This window comes from Nematostella vectensis, chromosome 4 (genome assembly GCF_932526225.1).
Source record: "Nematostella vectensis chromosome 4, jaNemVect1.1, whole genome shotgun sequence".
NCBI lineage: Eukaryota > Metazoa > Cnidaria > Anthozoa > Actiniaria > Edwardsiidae > Nematostella > Nematostella vectensis.
In genome coordinates this window covers 13,053,182-13,075,827 of record NC_064037.1, presented here as the reverse complement: position 1 = coordinate 13,075,827, position 22,646 = coordinate 13,053,182, and the positions used below count along the sequence as shown (strand labels likewise).

Genomic DNA, 22,646 nt, shown 5'->3' with positions numbered 1-22,646 from the left:
TTTCCAAAAAAAATGTTTTCCTGTTATCTCACCCAATTCTCATAGTGATCTGCATGATAACCGGATCAACAACTTGAGCAACTGTGCTACCCTCAAGGGTCTACGCCGACTGTCGATTCTGTAAGTGCAGTAATACGTTGATTGAGATTTATAATGTCATTGAGACCACAATTCGCTCTATCATCGATGCCACATCAAAATATACTCGAATTTTTCTCACCACTCTCTCGAGAAATAAAACTACCCTCTTATTTCAAGAATCAGACGACAAAATAATAATAGCCAGTAGTACTTTTTCAGACTCCAGTACTTTGGTTAATAGAACAATACGCATATTATCGTTATCACAATCGTGTGACTTTTGTTGTAAGGGGATTGAGAGATTTTTTCAAGTTTCATACCTCCCCCCTCATTTTTGATACCTCCCACCCCCTTAACGCTCCCTAACACTATTACTCATGAGATAGCTTAGATGCCTCTGCATCTAAAAACCTGAATTATAATGAATGATAATGACAACACCATTCTAGTCTTGTCTTGTTTTACCCCCCCCCCCCCCCCACCCCACTCCACACCCCCAAAAACACTATCTCTACACAGGTACTTGTCCAATAATTTTCTGGACTCGATCCCTGATGGATGCTTCTTGGACCTGAAATCACTAAAGCACTTGTAAGTCGATAAAATAAAAGCTCTACAGAATCGATAAGTTAATTTAATCAAATTATTTACGAGAACAAATAGACAAACCAACTGGTAATTATTCTTCTAACCTTTTCACCAGGTATCTGTATAACAATCACCTGCAAATGTTGACACCCGGCATGCTGCGCGGCCCCGAAGGACTGCAATCACTGTAAGCTATGCTAATAAGCCATCAATCATAAAATGAATGGCTACGCCGTTGCGTGGGATTTCACTTCCAGCGAAAAGCGGAAAATTCATTTCAATTATTAGTTTGTGTATATAATTAATCACAAATAAATAAATAAACAAAAATAAATAAATAAATAAACAAAAAAACAAGAAAACAAACAAACTGTAGTAGGCAGTCTTCGGACAGTCAGTGTCCATGACATCAGCGCGATGAACGTTGGCATTTCTTTCCATGACTAAAAAGCCCAATGCGCGAAGCACATGTGCGACCACATGAACGACAGACGAGGACAGACGTCGGAGATGGGTTTGATCCAGTTCGAATTTCGGATGCCTTTCTCCTCTGCCTTCTCTCTTCGGCCTCTCTTTTCAGCTCTAACTCCCCTGAGTTGAGTGCGGCAGCACATTCAGACCTCCATCTGCTGCGATCCTCGGCAAGCTTCTCCCAGTTGTCCACGTCGAGGCCGATTGCGAGCATATCACGCTTGCATGAGTCCTTGAAGCGGAGCTTCGGGCGTCCTACAGGTCTTGATCCGTGTGCAAGTTCGCCGTAAAGAAGATCTTTGGGAATACGGCCATTTTCCATTCGACAAACGTGGCCTAGCCACCTCAACCTGCGTTGACGAAGTAGGGTAAAAAGCGTCGGTAAACCTGATCTTTCGAGGACCTCGTTATTCGTAACTTTATCCGACCAATGGATACCGAGGATGCGGCGAAGACATCGCATATGGAAGGTATTTAATCGCTTCTCCTGCCGCGCGTAGGTGGTCCAAGATTCGCTTCCGTATAGGAGAGTACTCAAAATGCAGGCGCGATATACGGTGATCTTCGTCGAAATGGTAAGTTTCTTGTTTTCCCACACTCGAGAGGAAAGCTTTGTCATTGTTGTCACTGCTTTACCGATTCTTTTACCGAGTTCGACATCGAGACATCCGTTGGCGGAGGTGGTGGAGCCAAGGTAGGTAAACTGAGGAACAACATCTAGGGTGAAGTCGTTGATGGTAAAAGTAGGCGCAATTTCAGAGCCTAGGTGCATCACTTTCGTCTTCTTAAGGCTGATTGCAAGACTGAAGTCCGCGCAAGCGTTCGAGAAACGGTCCAAAAGGGACTGTAGCTCACTCTCACTGTGTGCAACCAAAGCAGCATCGTCAGCGAAGAGAAGATCGCGTATCGTGCACTTGCGGACTTTGGTCTTAGCACGTAGTCTCGCTGGATTGAATAGTTTCCCGTCTGAGCGAGTACGTAGAAGGATGCCTTCATCAGCAGAGCCAAATGCATGTCTCAGAAGGACGGAGAAGAAGATGTTGAAGAGGGTTGGTGCCAATACACATCCTTGTTTAACGCCGATGTTTATGTCGAATGCCTCGGACGAGTTGCTCTCACACTTAACAGTGCCACGGGTCCCATCGTGGAATGACTTTATAAAGTTAAGGAGCTTCGGAGGACAGCCGACTAAAGGTAGGATGTGAAACAGACCGTCTCTGCTGACTGAGTCAAAAGCCTTGGTTAGATCGATAAAGGCGACAAAGAGGGGTCTTTGCTGTTCGCGGCATTTTTCCTGAAGCTGCCTCAGGGAGAATATCATGTCAACTGTTGAGCGATTCGAGCGGAAGCCACATTGCGATTCAGGGTACACCCTTTCAGCAAGTTTCTGCAAACGGTTCAAAGCCACTCGAGCGAATAGCTTACCAGCAATACACAAAAGTGAGATGCCGCGGTAGTTATTCCGATCACTTCTGTCCCCCTTGTTCTTGTAGAGGTTGGTAATGAAGCAATCTCTGAAATCCTGAGGGACGGATCCCAGCTCCCAGCACTTGCAAAGGAGTTTGAAGAGAGAATCGAGGAGCTTGTCTCCGCCACATTTGAAGATCTCTGCTGGGATGCCATCTTGCCCAGGGGCCTTGCCAGAAGATATTACTTTGATGGCTTCACGGAGTTCGACTTTGGTGGGCATTGCATCCAGCTCGGACAGAGTTGGAAGTCTTTCAATATGGCTGATTGCAGAGGGAGAAATGAAACTTGCAGTGCCGTAGAGATCGCTGTAGTGTTCGACCCAGCACTCCAACAATTTGGACTTTTCCGTGATGATCTCTCCAGATGACGACTTTAACGGAGCAAGCTTTATTTGTGTTGGTCCAATTGCCCTCTTTATACCATCAAACATGCCCTTGACGTTGCCAGTGTCAGCAGCAGACTGAATCCTAGCACAAAGATTCGACCAGTAATTGTTGGCGCATTTTTTACACTCTTCTTTTGCATGCCTTCTAGCTTCACGTAGAGCTTCGAGAGATTGTGAGGTTGGATTAAGCTTGAAGTTCTGTAAGGCAAGTCGCTTCGCTTCGATCAGGGGTTGCAAGTGTGCTATATTGGCGCCGAACCAATCCTCGCTCCTGCGGTCCGATTTACCGAAGGCAAGCATCGCTGCCTCATAGGTCACATCCTTGACATGTCTCCAGTGGTCTTCAGTCCTAAGCTCTTGATAGTTCTCTAACTTGGATTCAAGGAGTTCTTGGAAGGTAAGAACCTTCTGTGGGATTGTAGTGGCAGCCGCATTGATACGAGCTTTTGCAGCATTACGAGCACGGTGCAGTTTTTTAGGGCGTGACTGGATCTTAGAGCAAACTAGAGCATGGTCGGTGTCACAGTCAGCACTATGGTAAGATCTTGTAATACGAACGTTATTTAGTTGACTCCGTCTAGTGATAATTAGGTCCAGCTGATGCCAGTGTTTAGATCTAGGGTGCATCCATGACAGCCTGTGTCGTAGCTTTACATTAAAGAAGGTATTTGTGATGCAAAGATGGTGGAGAGAACAAAGTTCCAACAGGCGTTGCCCGTTTTCATTGCATCTATCAACGCCAAAGTGACCGAGGCAGATTGGCCAGGACTCCTGATCGTTTCCTACTCTTGCGTTAAAATCACCGAGGAGGAACAGAGCTTCGTTCTTAGGTAACTGTTTGATAATTACATCGAGCTCACTGTAGAATGCATCTTTAGCGTCCGAGGAGGAAGTCAGAGTCGGGGCGTAGACAGCGAGCAGGTTGGTGGTGCCATCATCAGTTTTGAGTTTCATGAGCATGAGGCGCTCAGATATGGGTGGACCAGGCTCTATTAACTGAAGAAGATTGTTTCTTATAGCAAAACCAACTCCATGCTCCCTGGGCTCGTTCTCGTTTTTGCCGTGCCAGAAGAAGGTGTAATGTCTCTCTTTCAGGCTTCCAGAACCAGCAAGGCGGGTTTCCTGTAGCGCTGCAATATCGACATTCAATCTGTCAAGTTCTTGGTTGATTATGGCGGTCTTGCGAAGGCCATTGATGTTACGTATGTCCGTGGTCAGTCCGGTCAGCATGGTTCGTACATTCCAACTCCCAATAATGAGAGCTGGCCATTTTGTGTTTGATCCTTTCTTCTTAGGTGAAGTAGTCGCAGTCCACTTGTCGGTCTGTTTCCAGACTTCAGTTCTGCTCACCCCAGCAAAACAGGCAGACTGTGGCGGGAAGCACCTTATTGACTGGGGGCTGCCCAGTTTAAGCGGGCGGTAGCTATCCAATGGGACTAAACAGCCCCTCCCACTGTCGAGAGTGGCCCCAGGCGTCTGGCCATACGCCAATTTAGCCATAACTTTTAACCGGTAACTGCACACTCCCCGGTTTGATTCATGCTTTACAACATGCTGAAGTTACCTTCTCCAAGCGCTAGCCTGGGCATAAAATATGGAGAGACTGGTTTGCCCAACTCCCAGAATCCCCCTCTCGGTCTTGCTGATAGGGTCCAAAGGAAAGACATAGCCAATACGTTTGGTACCAGGTCGACTGCAGGAGTTGCCAGCGACTGAGGAGACAGGCTGCCTAACGGGGCTCCACTCCGGGTTTTCTGTAGGGGTTTGCTCCCTTAGCCTTTCCCAGAACGGGTATAGCCGCAAGGCAGCGGAGGTTTGGAATCAGGGTTTTCCTTCCCCTAGGTGGACTGCCAACCAAGGCTAACGAGCTCCACCTACCCAGAAGGGAATATACCGTCCCTTATTCGGTCCCAAGTATAACATTTTGTCTAAAACAGGTGCACCACGAGTAGGTAGTTATACTGGATTTAGGTGACCAGCGCCGTTAGGATTAGTCACCCTATACAAACAAACTAACAAACAAGCAAGCAAGCAAGCATGCAAGCGAGCGAGCGGGCAAGCGAGATGGATGGGTGGATGGACGGATGGTTTGATGAATGGATGAATGAATGAATAATAAAAAAAAAAATTAGTTCTCGGATTCCAGAGATTCGACTCCTTGTTCTTTAGAAAAGCAAGATCTCACTGTTCTATATCAATATCTCAGCTATAACTATTAAATATAACTATTTATTTCAGCTTTTTGGGGGATAACCAAATAAAGAAAGTAGCAGATGATGTTTTCCAAAATGTCTCAAACGGATTCAAACTGTAAGTCATACTCTTTTGGTAGCTCTAAATCCCATTTTTTTATCTAATGAATACCATAATCTTCAATGAAAGTCCATTTTGTTGTTCACGTGCAAGCAAAAGTACTTTCAAAATTGATTGTTAGATTCGATCTATATTAGATTTCTTTTTTTTCTTCTTTTCTTTTTTTCTAGAGACATTGGCAGAAACAAGATGAATGGCGTGCCTGATGCGGTCAAAGGAGTAATGGACAGACTTTCATATTTGTAAGTGTGCGCTATATAGAAAAATTTGAATCTATGATACAAATGATGATACAATAGATTGTAAAAAACAAATTGGAGAGCCTGTATGCAGGCTACACGAGAGACACCTTGTTCGCAATTTGAGCTAATGTGTGGAAATTGTTTTCAAATTGAACGAGAAATCGTATAATTACCTGAGTCCATTTCCAGAGTCCATATAATTACTTGAGTGCATTACCAGATTCCATTTCAGAGTGCGTTTCACCTGTGGCTCTGAGTTTTCTCAATAACACTGCACTGAATCATCTTTTTTCTTCTTTGCTCAGTTACCTTATTCCGTTCTGAATTTCCTGAAAATTGCACTGCTCTCATGGGCAATCAAAATTTAGTGATAAAACTCTATTTACCTTTTGTATGATAATTGAATTAGTAATTGTAACGCGGCATGGCCATTCATGTGACGTGTTACTGGAGCTCAAACTTTATTCCAACTTTAACATCATTTTTGTAGGGACTTGTCTAGCTGCTCGATATCAAGCCTCGAGGGACTGGTGAGGCAGCCAAACACATGGATGATTTCACTGTAAGAACACGACTTTATTTTTTTAAATATTCGAATACTGTTCTAATCCCATGGTCAAATCCTTTTGCGCGCTCTGATTGGCTACAATGAAAACACAGACTCCTACGCGATTAACATTTACATTGTCAAAATCAAAGTTTGTTACACCAGAAGGTTGTTACATCAATATGTCAATTCGACACGATTTTACCTATGTCCATGTGTTCACGTTTACGAAGACTTACACTTAGACAAATACAAAATCTAAAACAAAAGAGAAAAATAATTAAAAAGCATCCTACATTAAGACAAGAGCCAAAAAGAAACAAAAACAGGTCAAAAGTGACTAACAGGACAAAAGGAACAAAGACAGGCCAAACGGGACAAAAAGGTCAACAGGGACATAACACCTAAACGGATACACCAATAGGTCAATTCGATCTTCTTTGTGTTTGTGATCATGTCCATGTATGGGTGTGTCAAGTTCTCGTTTACGGAGACTCACACCTAGACAAATACAAAATCTAAAACAAAAGAGAAAAATGATTAAAAAAGAGTTTCGAAACGAGGTTCACTCTTATCGAGGCACCTCGTCGAAAGCATGGTTAGGCGTATTTAAAAAGATTGCACCTACCCGAATTGCGGAGCCAAACAGCTAGTTCGACTAGCAAATAATCTGGAAGATTTGCATCTTTTAGATATTACACAGCGAAAAAAGTACCTACAAGAAGCCAGACTTCAACCTAAACTGAGATTTGTTGAACCTCAAGCAAAAACTACAAAATATATGACCTCCAATAAGGACCGAGCACAAGTCCATAACTCCCGAGAATAATACAAGTTACAAGAAACTGAACCTGAAACTGAATCTGGAAACGAGTTATTTAACATCACGCCAACTGGGTTTGCAACGACAACACAACATAACTTATTTTAAACACCACTAGAAAACACTATATTCGGAGAATTTGTAAAGATGGGGCATAGGTAGGAAGAATTGTTGGATAGTAGATTAACACAAACACAAAGAAAAAACTCGTTTTACAATCAGACAACTATGAACTTGAATGTAATTAAATTTAAGAGTACCGGAAGGTACTCATTTTATTCTGGACGTCATAGCGTAAAGGCAACGCTAGCAGTATGGGATCTATTAGACATTACTCGGATGAAGATTCAACCGTATCGACAGAAACATTTGAAGATTATTCGGATAGCGAATCTACCCAATCCGATCATACTACGAATGAAGACTTCTTCAGACGAAAATATAGAGGATACTATCCCAAATGTCTGGGATTGTCTCCACGCTGAATCAAAGGATCGCTTGCATGGTCATTGTAAAGTACTTGTTGCAAAGTATGAGCAGCGAGGAGACGCTGAAGAAGTGGCTGAAGCCCAAGCAACAAATTACCTTGTTCCCTACTATTGAAAAGAGCTAAGAAAAGTCCTTTTTGAACATCCAAAGTGGATACTTACTTTACGAAAGGATCCAACTTTCAAGAAAACCATGGATACGCGAAAAAAACTTAATGGACAACGACGGGTTTGACTGGAATGAGGTGACGTAATCGGCGATTAATAAGAGAAGATTCCTGCTGTCAAAGATGTTCAGAGAGCAGCCGATTCCTCAGCAAGCAGATGTCCCAACTTGAAATAAACCATGAAGCAGTTCAATCGTAGCTGAACTGCTTGGCCTGGGAAAAGCCGTTTTAAAGAATAACTTTATGTAATCTAGACTCTAATAAAAGCACATTTCAATTGTGGTAGCTAAAAATCCTTCATTTATACTTAAACGGTCTCAAATTTTTACCCTCGTAATGAGTTTTATTTATTTTATCATTAACGTCGAATAAAAAGTGCTCGCTAAAGAATGGTCCGTTGTTTTTTAGTCGACCTCGCATAATTTCCATACAATACCCTACAAGAATAAACAAGACAACCCAGAGTTGATTTATACACACATTTTATTAACACCAAGAAAAGCTTTGAGCTAGAACAAACACAAAAATAAAATAATAGGCTGTTTTTGTTTCGTTTTTTCTGTTTTGTTTCTTGGGTTTTGGTTCTAAAAGCACATGGTGGAGAACAAAGAAACACCTGTGTCAACAAAGGTTCATTACGTGTGCTTGCACAAAAAAATAGTATTCCTGCACAAAAAACTGGTAATTCGGTGCATACTATACTACTAGAATTCGACTATAGGATTAAAAAATAATTTATCATCATTGTGTAAATTTACGTTAAATTCCTTTTCCTTTCTTTCCTCTTAGATGGCTTGGCTCTACCGGTATTTCAGAAATTCCCAATGGCTTCCTAGACAATTTTCCGGCTCTCGAAGCCTTGTAAGTACTTATCGCGAAGTTCTATGGTCTATCTTACGTTTAAGTTCTAGGTATTCAGGTAGTTAAACAGGGATACCAGTGCTTATAAAGAAATATTACTTAAAAGAGATATTAATATGTATTCTGCTCTTTTCTTTTCAGATCTCTTTCTGGTAACAATATCAGGGTTCTTTCCAACGACACATTCAGTGGACTTCCACAAATCAGAACACTGAAAGTATCTCGAAATAGTTATCTCTGACAACATCCCATATGGCTAACTGCTTTTGGTTTACCGACAGAGCAATTTGTTTTTTCATACGATTTTCCATACGACTATCCATAGATTAGAAGTTTGAAACTTTAAACCTTCTCGTTGACATCTGAAAAGCCGGTTCCGTGGAGAGGTTTTCTATTTTCTCTACAACTATTTATAAATATAATAACATTCTGATGTTTGTTATATTTCTAGATATCTCTCTAACAACAAACTGGAACAACTCCCCTCATCTTTATTTAACAACAACACGCGCTTACAATATCTGTAAGTAGTACGTGAGTTCCATGCAGTATGTCTGAAGGTGACTTAGGTGATATTAATTGCCAGTTTAATGTTTATGTTTGTATAGATATATTAATAACAACAAATTGGAACATCTCCACTCATCTTCGTTTAGCAACAACGCGCACCTACTTCATCTGTAAGTAGTATACGCGCATGCTGCACGTACAGTAGTTTCTGATGGTGACTGAATGCTTATTACCTGTTTATTCCCTGCAGGAACCTTAATAATAACAAGTTGGTACGCCTTCCGTTATATTTACTCAGTAACAACACGAAATTAGAGTTTCTGTGAGTATATCATGCGCCAAGTCATACTATAACGAAATTAGAGTCTCTGTAAGTATATCATGCGCCAAGTCATACTATACCGAATGCTCTGTAAGTCATGCGCCAAGTCATACTATACCGAATGCTCTGTAAGTATATCATGCGCCAAGTCATACTATACCGAATGCTCTGTAAGTATATCATGCGCCAAGCCATACTATACCGAATGCTCTGTATGTATATCATGCGCCAAGTCATACTATACCGAATGCTCTGTAAGTTATCATGCGCCAAGTCATACTATATCGAATGCTCTGTAAGTATATCATGCGCCAAGTCATACTATACCAAATGCTCTGTAAGTATATCATGCGACAAGTCATACTATACCGAATGCTCTGTAAGTATATCATGCGCCAAGTCATACTATACCGAATGCTCTGTAAATATATCATGCGCCAAGTCATACTATACCAAATGCTCTGTAAGTATATCATGCGACAAGTCATACTATACCGAATGCTCTGTAAGTATATCATGCGCCAAGTCATACTATACCGAATGCTCTGTAAATATATCATGCGCCATGTCATACTATACCGAATGCTCTGTAAGTATATCATGCGCCAAGTCATACTATACCGAATGCTCTGTAAGTATATCATGCGCCAAGTCATACTATACCGAATGCTCTGTAAGTATATCATGCGACAAGTCATACTATACCGAATGCTCTGTAAGTATATCATGCGCCAAGTCATACTATACCGAATGCTCTGTAAGTATATCATGCGACAAGTCATACTATACCGAATGCTCTGTGAGTATATCATGCGCCAAGCCATACTATACCGAATGCTCTGTAAGTATATCATGCGCCAAGTCATACTATACCGAATGCTCTGTAAGTATATCATGCGCCAAGTCATACTATACCGAATGCATAGTTTTAGGAATAGGCCTGGGGTGCAAAGGCTCATTCAAACCTCCCCCAAATATGTAAGTGGTCATAGTTAGTCTAACCCAAAAATAACGGTTACAACTGGTGGTAGAACCCGAAAGATAGCTGTTACTGTATTGTTTGCCTTACTATTTCAGCTCCTTGGATTTCAACAAGTTATCTTTTCTTCCTGATGGACTTCTACACATGAACCACGCGCTGACAAGCATGTGAGTATTTCTTTGGCCTCATGAATAGAATTAACCTTTTTCTAAATTTGCTTTCTCGTAATTATTTCGGTCAAAACTGAAGCTATTAGCATGCTTTCGCCTTCCATATTAAATCCCCCAAATATCAGGTTTTAGTTTGTGAGTAGTTCAATTCTGCTAATTAGATATTATTCGCTCAAATGCCACAGTAAATATGTATTTCATCGGGAGGGCGATGCTTGCATCAGTAATAGAAGACAGTTATACGATAATTTGGTCCGCCACCTTGCCTTAACACTGCTCAATTGTGTTCATAATGTACTGAATTTTAAACATTTTATGCCCATCTTCTAGATCAATTGCGTACAACCAGCTTGGATATCTACAAAACGACACATTCTTTTACAATGCCGATCTCCAAATAATGTGAGTATTTTACACTAAAGCAATTGAGCTGCACCATCAGTATCAGTCACTCATGAAAATAAGCTATAATTACAAAGGAACCTACCTATTATTATTAGCTTAAATGTGCTAATTCCTAAAAATCTAATCGATTTCCTAAAAAAAAAAAAATAAACAAGAAGTTAGGTCACTACAGAATCTATAATTAACCCATTGACCCCTGGCAAGAGACCGTTATGTAAGAGAACGAATCCCCTGTATTAGGGTATGTTCCAATGATGACGTCCGTGAAAGCTACTTTTAAAACAAGCAGTTATATTTTTAGATACACCTCTGCTTGGTTAGCGCTCACGTTTCCTAGCAACATGAGTCTTACGCGCGATCACATCTTGAGCAATGTGAACCGGCAAAGGCTGTTTTGGAAATCTTTTTGACCGAAAATACCTTCCTTTTTTACGAATGCTGTGAAAATAATCTTCCATAATGTACGCTGGATCCAATCAACCGTTTCTGGGACATTGAAATGCATAGAGTGCGTGATTTTAGGCTCTGGGATTAAATTTTCACTGTTGATTCGCAAATTATAACACAACAATCAATCATAAACTATGTGTTTACAAAACACAATTCTCTTCCAATTCCCTTTTAATGAAAAAGATACATCCAGAACTTAATACCATTATATTCACACCGATATTGTGGTTATTAAGATAGGTATTTCACAAATAAAAGATTTCAAGTCTTTATAATAAAGTAAATCTTATTGCAGTGACAAGGGTTTCTTGAGTGACATGATTTCTGAACATTTGCGTGAAGAATTGAAGTTTATTCATCTAAAAATGTTGTAAATCAAGGAAAAATAAAGGCCTTCTTGTATTAAAATACATAACATAGATCTCACCGGATTGCAAAGAAAAATATTTTTTTAGGAGTCTGCACGATGCACTTGAATGAACTCCAAATTCACCGTCTCCCGACGTCTTCCCGTTCAATTATTTATATAACATTTAGATAACTGAACATTAGATAACTTAACAAATACCAGGATACCACCCTATGAGTATCATTGTGATCATGAGCCTTGAAGAGAAGCTAAAAGGATAAAAACAGGTCGCGAAAAGTAAAGAAGTGCAGAGGGAAAAAAAATCGGTGTGAAATTGTACAAGCTCGTGGTGCCCATAACCAAATATGGCGCGACGAACCATGTATGGATGCTATGATTGACAAGCTCGCGCAAAAATAGTTTTCATGGACGACATTATGGGCCACGGGGATTCGTTCTCTTATATCATGGTCTCTTGCTCCTTGCTATTTTTTAGTTGAATTTACATTAAAAAAGAAACGGACGGACTTTTTTTCTTTTTGTTTACTTTAAGAATGCGTGTGTACATACAAATAATCAAATATGAGCAAAACACCTTATTTTGATATTCTTCGTTCTATCTCTATTCTTGATTGTGTTGACACAACAAGACACAACAATTGAAAACCATGTCTTGAAGATAACAGTTAGGGAGTTCTTATGCACTAGTCATTTAAAACCTACACACCCATGTTCTCGGGAAAGGGTGGGGGATTCGACTTTAACCTAACTGTAATAAAAGCCCCCACCCATCGGAATCGACGTTGATGGACATTTCATCAAACCAGCTCAGGCAGCACGCGACCTCGGAGTAATCATCGATTCGAGTTTATCTATGACAAAACATGTCAACAGCATCTGCAAATCAGCCTACCATTCTATAAGGAACATTGGCAGAATACGGAAATACCTTGACCGCAATAACTGTGAGCAGCTCATTCATGCTTTCATAACTTCAAAACTAGATGCCTGCAATAGTCTTCTGTCTGGACTCCAAGAAAAAGAAATAGCCAAACTACAGCGTGTTCAGAACTCTGCCGCAAGACTAATCGTTGGTGCTAAGAAGAGGGACGCCATTACACCCATTCTTAAGGAACTTCACTGGCTACCTGTTGCTTCTAGAATAGACTTTAAAATTCTTACAATCACACATAAAGCTCTCCACAACCAGGCTCCTGAATATATCACTGAACTCTTAACACCGTATACGCCATCTCGATCCCTTAGATCTGCTAACAAGAACCTTCTCGTCATTCCTAAATCACGAACAAAAACTTATGGGGACAGATCTTTTTCAAACTTTGCAGCTAAATTATGGAACTCCCTCCCCCTACACATTAGAAACACCGACTGTCTCAGCAAATTTAAATCGTCTTTAAAGACGTACTTATTTTGTAAGCACTACAACAATTGATTAGTTTTTAACCATTAGAAATATAAGTAGAATAGAGTAGGATGTTTGTAAAGCATTGAGATTTTTATAATGCTATATTAAATTATTATTATTATTATTATTAAACAAACTACAGTCGAATGGCCCTGCCCCTCAGGAAAATAACTGTATATTTGAGATGACTTGCCATCAGAAGTGAGATGTTTACATTTCTCAAAACGTTTTTGTATATGTTAAACCATATGATACAAGTTATAAAGAGAGAGAGAGAGTTTGCCTTCCTTACACTTCATATAATCTGCAAAACATGGTTATCTATTCCCCTGATTGTGTTTTACAAGATGATGGAAGGCTTTTTTCAATTTTAATTTGCACCCAGTGGTCCAATGAGGGACAAGTCTAAGAGTCAAAGGGGAATTATAAGAAAGTACTGAATTTTATTATAGCATCAATGTTATATTTTCTTATTAAACATTTCAAGAAGAGTCATTTGTTCCTTTTTTTCCTCTCCCTGTTGACTATTTTTTATACAATTGACGCTCTTTGCTATTTCCCTTCTACACCAAAAATAAATAAATGAACAGATTTGGTTTGGGATTAGGAATTTTAATTTAGCACTTTCACTGATATATTCTTTTTAGGATTTGCTTTTCAAGTCAGTCTGTTTCCCATTGCATTTATTTTGAAGTCGATTTGAAGTATACAATGGCTGGATCCAGGGTTCTTGAAAACAGCAGGCCACCAAAATGGTGGTTGCACCAAAATATAATGCATTACTGGATGTATATTTGCATATTTTAATTTCCATGGGGATGATAAATCACCACTAATTGGTACAGGAAAACTTTAGTATGGCATCTAAACTGTGCCCAACTATACTATTCTATCTTTGGAATGCTGTTACACCCATTACTTGTTCTTCACAAGGACAAAGCTTGTATAAGAATGTAGCTTTAGTACACATGTACATTACAAATGTGCATCATTAGAACTTCGAGCAACAACCTTGTGCTTTTTCAATAATAATAAATCTGTAAAGAAAACAGTTATTATTTTAATCAAACCTTTCAAGTGGAGTCAATTTCTTCTTTTTTCCTCTCTTCGTCGACTATTTTTTATGCAATTGATATACTTTGCTTCTCCTGCTTTTCCTTTCTACCCTAAACATAGATTCATGAACTGGTTGGGTTTGGAATTAGAAGTTAGCATTAAGCCCAGTCAATGATGACTATCCAAAGTCAATCTGTTTTTCTCAATTGCATTCATGTTGGAGTAGGCCACCAGCAAGAGGCCACTATGTGGTAAAGGGTGGAGCCACCAATATGTATGTAATGCATGAAAGGAGATATATTTGTGGATTATAATTTCCACACATTATTTCTGAAACAAAAACTACTAAACAAAAACTACTAAACTGTCTGACATATATTTTTTGAATGCTCTTACATTCATTACAAAATCTTCACAAGGGCAAAGCTTGTCAGAATATTGTTTGTATTTAAAAAAATATTCATTATGGAACTTTTATGAAGGACATAAGAATTTACCATTAAACTCTTGGCAATTTTGATAGCCATTTTCACACCAGGAATTGTTTGTTAACTTTAATGTTCTACATAATTTATATTATTGCATGATGGCTGGATGACATGACGGAAAAACCTGGAAAAAACGCAATTCTAGATAGAAAAGGAAGACACAATTTCTTACAATGGCCATCGGTTCCTTGTATTCCAGAATGATTTTCAAAATACAAATAACGTGAGACTGAAATGCACATACCCAGATTTTGGCTATTTAAGATATTTTTTCCTTGATCATTCTTGCGACTCAGTGACGTAAAAAGCTCAAATTTCAATGACACTTTACAAAAAGTCGCATCAATTTAAAAAAAAGTCGCATTTGATATTTTGTTTGCTATTACTGACTAAGTACTTAGAGAAATTTTCCTCCTTATTAGATGTGAAATGGGCTTATTTGAAGCTTCATGTCATGTTTTTTCGTCATGTCTGGCTGGATCCATTTGGTGGGGCCAATACAATTTGTAACTACATATATTGCTGTAATAAACTTAGTTATTTTTAATCTCGTTAAAAATCCATTCTTAAGATGTGCCTAAATCTATATATTATTCTTATAGATATCTGGCTGGAAATCGTCTCACACACCTACCAAATGCGATCTTCAGGAACTGCCGACGCCTAGTTGAAATGTAACCTTGCACGATTATTTACCTTAATGATGTTGTTTTCAATGATGCTATTCTTGTCAATTACAATGTTTCTTTTTTCAGAATATTCGAGAATAACTTGATTACAAGCTTACCGGAGAATTTAACTGATGGCTTAAATAGCCTACAAATTATGTAAGTGCAGATGAAAAATTTCATTTCATGGATGTACCAGTCTTATTCCTCGATAATATGCTTTTTTTTTTTCAGAAGTTTCCCCAGGAACAAACTAAGCAAAGTGCCAAGTAAAATTTTTCAAAACAAGCCAAGCCTTAAAATTGTGTAAGTTTGTTACCATGAAAGGGTTGCAACTGGGAATTAATATTCTGTCACAAAATACCGTTAAAAAATAATGTGAATTAAGTAAAATAGACTTACTTTTTTAGGTTCCTGGGAATGAATAATCTCTCGAGTATTCAGATGAGTGGTAGCAGAAGTATTAAGTTGCTGTAAGTACAAGTACCTACGAATAAACACTCAGAACATCGTTAAGTACATTTTCAGCCTAGAAATGCTCAAAAAACATAGAACGGCCTTGCCGAAACTGAAAATTATACGTTCTTTTAAAAAAGAGTGCAGTTCAATATTTACCTTTTTTATTTATTAATTAATTAACTCCTTTAAGTATACAGATCTTGTCAAATTGTTTACTTTTAAAAAAAGCACATCTCTTAGTGTGGTTGAGATTTTATTTGATAGGATGATCCATTAGCGTGAGACACCTAATAAGGGATAGCTAAATCGAAAACGATCACTGCATAGGACCATGGAAGCCCGAGCAAAGTTGTTGAGAATTTGAGACTGTTGATGATAATTTATTGATTATTTCAGGTCGTAAACACTTTAGATTCGGCTGTTATACAGCGACAAAATGATTTTTCACATGTTTTGAATGTACTGTAGGCTGATTCACCAGAACCAACTTGTGTCGCTTGACCGCTCAATGATAAGGTCATTTGGATGGAATCTAGAAGCCTTGTGAGTACTCTTATGGACTTTTTTATGTCTTAGCAAAGCGATAAAAAAACCTTCCCTACTGTTGACCCTTGGCTTCCACATACAGATTTTTTGTTTACAAATAACTAAACATAAAAACAGGGAACCCAGTGTACATCCAGGTAAAGAGTAGACTGAGTCGTAGTTTTTCGCAAGCTCTCGCGCAAGTCGTCGTCATTCACATTCACACTTCATTGAGTTAGGACCTCTGAAACTGCCAAAAGAAAACATAGCAAAAAGTAAAGCCGCGCGACAAACTACGACAACTGTAAAATACAAGAGATTGTTAAAGAACTGTCAGGCATATTCGAGAAAGTGTTTGGAGTCAATTCTCTACAAACACAAGAGCGAAACTTGTCATTGAGAAATCAAACACAACGCGCGTTAGTTTGAATTGAAAAATAAAATTCAAATCAGCGTGCGCGCGCTCATTTGAAATGGCGTCAGTCAGGTGCGCGCGCGAATAAATAACACATTTTCAAAATTCATCACTTCGAAACCTATCTTATCCCCCTAATTTTTCGTTATGTTATAACAAAAGGCTAATAAATAGACTGTGTTTACTTCAATGATGTGTTATTGACCAATCATGAGCTCTACTATAGCTTTTTTGCCTCTCTCTACGGAGCTCTGCACTGAGTGAAGTCAAATGACCAATGACAGCTTTTCCCTTTTATAGTGCGCGTTCATGTTTAAGGGTGTTGGGACATTTTTCTGAGGGCCGTTGCTAGGAAAACTTCAAGACGTTATAAATCCACCAAAAATTTGTGCACAACATAAAAATTCTATAATCTTAGCTGTTGAAGTAACTGCAATGATAAATATAGCTTTATAACATTATTCAAGAGGGTGCTTACAAAGTGACGTAGGCGTTTTCGATTCTTCCAAATATTAAAATTTTTTTGCACAATTTTAATTTTTCCTTTAATTTTTAAAATTTTGGAAAATCAATACGTAGTTTTGTAGACGGCAGCTAGGTGAATATTCATTGCCTAAAAAATCACGATCAATCCTGGTTACAAATTCGAATGTTGTCAAAGAATTTTGTTATCTCTCGCTTTTGTTCTCTCGCTATTAAAAAGTAAAATATGCATTTAAACAACTCTTTTCTTGCACAAATAAGAACTTCAGATTGCTATGTAGGTGCTTTAAGTGTAAAATCATACTCGCCTATTTTTGTTTTACAGTATTTGCTGTTTTATTATGTTTTTCTCGCAAGTTTCGGCGTTTTTTTCGAAGCTAGGAATGTCGCGCGCGCGTTAATTGTTCTCCCGCCATTCGATTTTCCCGAAAGTGAAGTGAAGTTCCCGGATAATCGCGCGCGCCTAACAACCGAATCGCTAAGTGACAAGAAATGTCCCAACACCCTTAAACGGACGAGGAAGGAGTACCATCAAAACAGGTAAAGCCAAACATCACGGTTCGCCGAGCAACCTCAAAAGTAGTAGCCCCATTCCCCCTATACCAGGGGAATGCTAGTAATGTTAAAATTTCTCATGTAGATGGGCATCCTACAACAACATCGAGGAAATACCTGATTATACATTCATAAACTCTCTCTACTTTCGATATCTGTAAGTATGGAAAATGTTGACCCAGCTTGATATGTCTTTTTTCATATATTCATGTCTCTTTATACAATGTTAACTTACTTAAATGACTATTTTCATCAAGTGTACTCAGCAACAACAAAATTCGAAGAATAACGACTGCTACATTCTATGGAGCCTATTCACTACAAGTTCTGTAAGAATTACTTGCAAATTTTAGACAATATTTTAAAATTGGTGTTATTATATAAAAATTGTTTTAGATAATACGATCGAACATATCCATGTATCTTTGTATTTATAGGTATTTGTCGCACAATCCTATTAATTATATTGCTGATCGAGCACTGCCGATGGGGTTGAGACACTTGTGAGTATAACCTTTTTCGGATGGTGATTTACTGGCAGCGGCATAGCCAGGATTTTTAACAGGAGGGGGCCCAAAAAGCATTTTCTACCGTATTTGAGATAATGTCCCATACATTTACTGTATTTTGGCTGCTGGAAGGGGGGGAGGGCTGGGCGAACCCCCTGGCTGGTTTTATTTCCAGGAATGTTTTCAGGAGGGCCCCCAGCCAAGAGTCTTGGGAAAAAACCATGGCGACGGGCGAGCTTAGAATTGACTTGATTAAAATTGATCAGTGATCTGTTGTCATGACCTGGGAAAAATGTCATATTGTCCTACGGGGTAATCGGTTTGGGGAATGCCAATTTCTCAATAGAACAGGCCAGAAGCATCCGTAAAATAAAGAAGAAAACTGTTTATAACTCATTTTAGCGCCCTCTGATTGGCTCTCGCGTGAGGTGAGGGAGCCAGATACCGGACCGCTCACCTCCAAGACTGGGAATAATGTCGACGACCGACAGACGACAAATAATAATTAAATAAAAATAATCCTTTTATGACAGAAATTTTTTTTTGCCTGATTTGTTAGAGTTAAGTTCTTATTGATATATTATTGATGTCTAACATTTTCTTGCTGCAAAATGGCTTGTGTATATTCAACAATACAAGATGTTTTCCGGACATAAACGATTGAATAATGCGTATGACGGTTTGATTCAGGGTTTTATTCAATCAGAGATATAACATAGACTATTGCGACCTTCAAGTTGTAAATAATGTCACAGACCTCTTCATAGTTCTTTAGCGCTAACAGCGTGTTGAACTAGATTTTGAAAGTCGCTTTTCTCTGTGATGTTTAACTGGCAACACGCTCAGCCGATTCGAGTCCGCGAAAGGAAAATGAAAAGAAGGGGGAATCTTGATCTAGCCACCGAAATCTAGAAGGTTCGCCGTGATTGGGCGATTTCGGGGACGCGAAATCCGGACTCATTTTAGTAGAGGTTGATATGGAGCAAAGTAAACGATCGACACAGAAAGCTCTTCGCAGGAGGGTAAAGAGAAAACGGCCCATCATCAATTTGAATTAAATTATTTCAGATAATTGTTGGTCAAAATTCAAAGAATGTAATCTTTGTTTTTTTATGATTACAAAGCATTGTCAAAGCGAAAAAAAAAAAGTTTGGTATTATCCACGAAAATGTAAGGTAAACAAAGTTCGTAATTATTTGGCAAAAGTTAATAAATATTAGACTTAGCGGGATTAAAAACATGAATGCATTATTCACTGAAATTTTTATCTTTGTTTTCATTTTACAGATATCTGCTCGAAACACATTTGAAGATTATTAGTTGCAGGATGGCATGGCTTCCATTTTTTAGTCTGACGTTGTAAGTGCTGCATACTATTTAGCATTGTGACGTAAGAGGGAAACTTAAGGCTGTTTCTTTTTTCTTTGCAGCGACACGCTAAAAGAAAGCCCACCCGAGCCGATAACAAACATGTTATATATGGATATGTCAAGCCTTAATAGGCTGTACCAAGGATTTGAAAGCGCGGGCTTCAAATGCAATAGAACGGCCCTTTCCTGCACTCCGTGTATGATTGGGTATGACCTGACATACGGAGACGGCCATCAGTTCCACTGCAGAGAATGCCCTGCAGGTAAGTCACAATAAATTAATAAAAAGGATGGAGTATCCTCCATCCCCCATAAATGTTTCTTTGAATTTAGTAAATGCACAGTTAGCGGGAGACGACTTTTATTTATGAATAATTCACGGAAGACAACATCTCAACAACATCATTTGAGTACAAGTTAAAATGTAAAGGACTCAAAACAAACTTACGAGAGCCCTTCTAAAAAACGTAAAAAAATGAGATCAAGAAACGAACAATTTAATAAGATGGTGGAAGCTTTCAGGCCATGTAGAGCTTTTAATACCTTTGTTGCTACAGTGATGCTAATAGTTTATGAAGGAAATTGCATCGACATTGTATTCACAGGAGGGTTCTACCAGGACTCGTTAGCATTTTATGGTGATCGTCATGGGTATGGTAATGGCTGTCAGCTGTGTCCAAACGGAACATTTGTAAGCTTGAAGGCCGCCCCGGGAACATCCGAGAGGGACTGTCTACCATGCCCTGAAGGTTTGATATTATTAACTACATTAAAATCACAAAGAAATGTTTGTCAAGTTAGTATATCATAAAACACCAAAACTTCAAAGATTTGGGAAGCAAGTAGAAAACGAGAACAAAAAACAAGGAGAAACTATCATAAACTGACAGTTTTCTTTTTCCAGGCACAAAAAACGACGATTTTGCTGGGTTCAGAGCATGCATATGCCAGTCAAACTATTACCGTCTAGACCGGTTTGACGAGTGTCTTCCATGTCCTGAATTTGGTGCGGTCTGTTTCAACGAATCTATGACTTTAAAAAATGGTTATTTCTGGAGCTGGAGATCAAACGCGGAAAAGGAGCAATACATCAACTTCACGAGTCAGCTTCAAATCTTCAACAACACGTACTCAAGAAATTTGTCCACATTTAATGGATCTTTCCCTCAGCCACATCTGTGTCGGCGCGAAGAGTCGTGTCTAGGGGGTCTGGACTCTAACTGCGCCGTTGGTTACAAGGGGCCTTTATGTGCAGTTTGTGAGGATGGCCATTATCAGTTCCTTACAACTTGCCCTCGCTGCCCTACTCTAACATGGCTCCTGGTTCAGGTACCTACACAATGTCACATCTTTAGCACTGGTAAGGCTTTTTTCTGACTGCGATCATGTTTATCTTAATGTTTAGGTTGGAGGTCTTGTGCTTGTCGTGAGCATCATAGCAGTGGTGATCGCAAAGGGCCGAAAGCGAGCATCAAATGGCAAGAGATCTCTTACCGACATCATCCTTGCTCGTCTGAAGATCCTCGTCTCTTTTTACCAGATCACTTCAGGTACATTAAGCGCATTCTCGTACATCAAATGGCCCCCGGCTTTGATCAAGCTCAGCGAGTATGCAAGCTTCCTTCAGTTCAACATCATGCGCATTGCGCCTCTTCAGTGCTTTCATGTAAGGTTCAAGACAGATGCATACGGGACTTTGATAGTTTTCTGCTCGATGACAGCAATAGTAATTGCTATTGTGTGGATCTACTACGGTATAAGAAAGATCTATCTGAAGAGAAAAACCTCTTTCAGCCTTAGGGAAAAGAAGGCAGCCCTTGATGCTACAAAGGAAGTATGCTACAGGAATACGTTTCTTTTCCTGTTTATCACTTACCCACAGACAAGCTCTTCAATTCTGCAAATGCTTCCTCAGGCGTGTCACAGGATTTGCCAAGACATGGACGGGACACAGTGCTCATTTTTCCTCAAGGCGGATTACTCAGTTCAGTGCTTCACAGAAAAGTACAACACGTTTATGTATCTTGTGTACATCCTGTTGCTTTACCCTCTTGGCATTCCTTTGTTGACGGCGTTCGTACTATGGAAATACCACTACAAGGAAAGCATTAAAACGACTGGTTCTGGAAGACCACGCTCACGTGCCACAGACCAAGAAGAAGAGAAAGACCCAGCAGCTGTGGTAAGTCGAGTTACTCACCAACTTCAACGTCTGGCTCATTCGAAGACGAAGCAACAAGATTCAAGTGGTAGTCTCAAAGAAAGAGAAATGAAAGCGATGCGCCCTAAGATCGTAAAGCAAACTGCTTTTGTCATTCCGTCTGATGAAACGAAAGAAGAAAGGTACGTCTCTCGACGTACTGGAATCACAACAAATAATTCTGAGAAAAGGCCATCTGCGGATGTTATAGAACAGCTGCAACTTGGGTCCTACGACATCGGAGCAGATGCAAGGAATAAAGACCAAAAGAAAAAGGTCACAAAGCCAAGCAGCAAGTTTGTCAGAGCTGCAGAAGTAGTATTTGCTGCTAGTAAGACGCGTCGTTCCGGGCGCTCGTTCGCTTCTACCTTGCCATTGATTGCAGGGATGAGTTTCATTTTTGAGAATTACGCCGAAGAGTGCTGGTTTTGGGAAGTGATCGAGATGAGCAGAAAGCTGGCGCTGTCCTCTGCTCTGGCACTGATTGGTGCTGAGGGACGATTATCGCTTGGCGTAGCTTCCATTCTGTCAGGTGCGCATGCTTGGTAATGTGAATGATGTAATATTGGAAAGATTTGCTCAGTTTGTCTGATACAAAATGTCTGATACAAATCCAAACATAAGAATATGAAAGATGGAATTCAAAGTGTTCTTGTCCCAAAGGTATTCCCGTCATATAAAAGGTCGATAGATGCTTCAAACATTCAACTACTCACTCCACAGGGTCTTGGAAGAGGAAGGGTCTTTGCGTTGTTTACGTGTTTTTACAAACTGTCAAATATATCCATTTAGTGCCGTCTTGTCTAATTCCCAATGCTCCTTCAAGCCGATCCCCGACTCATACGTTTTTTTATACTTTGTTTGATTT

The 22,646-nt window shown here is 39.5% G+C and overlaps 1 protein-coding gene across 2 annotated transcripts in view; it reads left to right on the top strand.

The window, feature by feature from the left end:
- Positions 1 to 22,646, top strand: part of LOC116617545 — a 30,150-nt gene that overhangs the window by 5,492 nt on the left and 2,012 nt on the right. The window contains exons 4-29 of one of the 2 annotated variants that reach the window (XM_032380297.2): positions 46 to 120; positions 601 to 672; positions 785 to 856; positions 5,234 to 5,305; positions 5,479 to 5,550; positions 6,041 to 6,112; positions 8,365 to 8,436; positions 8,578 to 8,649; positions 8,888 to 8,959; positions 9,045 to 9,116; positions 9,197 to 9,268; positions 10,346 to 10,417; positions 10,751 to 10,822; positions 15,197 to 15,268; positions 15,350 to 15,421; positions 15,500 to 15,568; positions 15,673 to 15,735; positions 16,190 to 16,264; positions 17,785 to 17,856; positions 17,957 to 18,028; positions 18,137 to 18,202; positions 19,496 to 19,567; positions 19,639 to 19,841; positions 20,184 to 20,327; positions 20,483 to 20,907; positions 20,984 to 22,310. In XM_032380297.2, the coding sequence (XP_032236188.2) occupies positions 46 to 120; positions 601 to 672; positions 785 to 856; positions 5,234 to 5,305; positions 5,479 to 5,550; positions 6,041 to 6,112; positions 8,365 to 8,436; positions 8,578 to 8,649; positions 8,888 to 8,959; positions 9,045 to 9,116; positions 9,197 to 9,268; positions 10,346 to 10,417; positions 10,751 to 10,822; positions 15,197 to 15,268; positions 15,350 to 15,421; positions 15,500 to 15,568; positions 15,673 to 15,735; positions 16,190 to 16,264; positions 17,785 to 17,856; positions 17,957 to 18,028; positions 18,137 to 18,202; positions 19,496 to 19,567; positions 19,639 to 19,841; positions 20,184 to 20,327; positions 20,483 to 20,907; positions 20,984 to 22,310 (3,671 nt within the window). Of the gene's footprint in view, positions 1 to 45; positions 121 to 600; positions 673 to 784; positions 857 to 5,233; positions 5,306 to 5,478; positions 5,551 to 6,040; positions 6,113 to 8,364; positions 8,437 to 8,577; positions 8,650 to 8,887; positions 8,960 to 9,044; positions 9,117 to 9,196; positions 9,269 to 10,345; positions 10,418 to 10,750; positions 10,823 to 15,196; positions 15,269 to 15,349; positions 15,422 to 15,496; positions 15,569 to 15,672; positions 15,736 to 16,189; positions 16,265 to 17,784; positions 17,857 to 17,956; positions 18,029 to 18,136; positions 18,203 to 19,495; positions 19,568 to 19,638; positions 19,842 to 20,183; positions 20,328 to 20,482; positions 20,908 to 20,983; positions 22,311 to 22,646 lie in introns of both variants that reach the window. The other variant, XM_032380296.2, reaches the window with a different exon arrangement.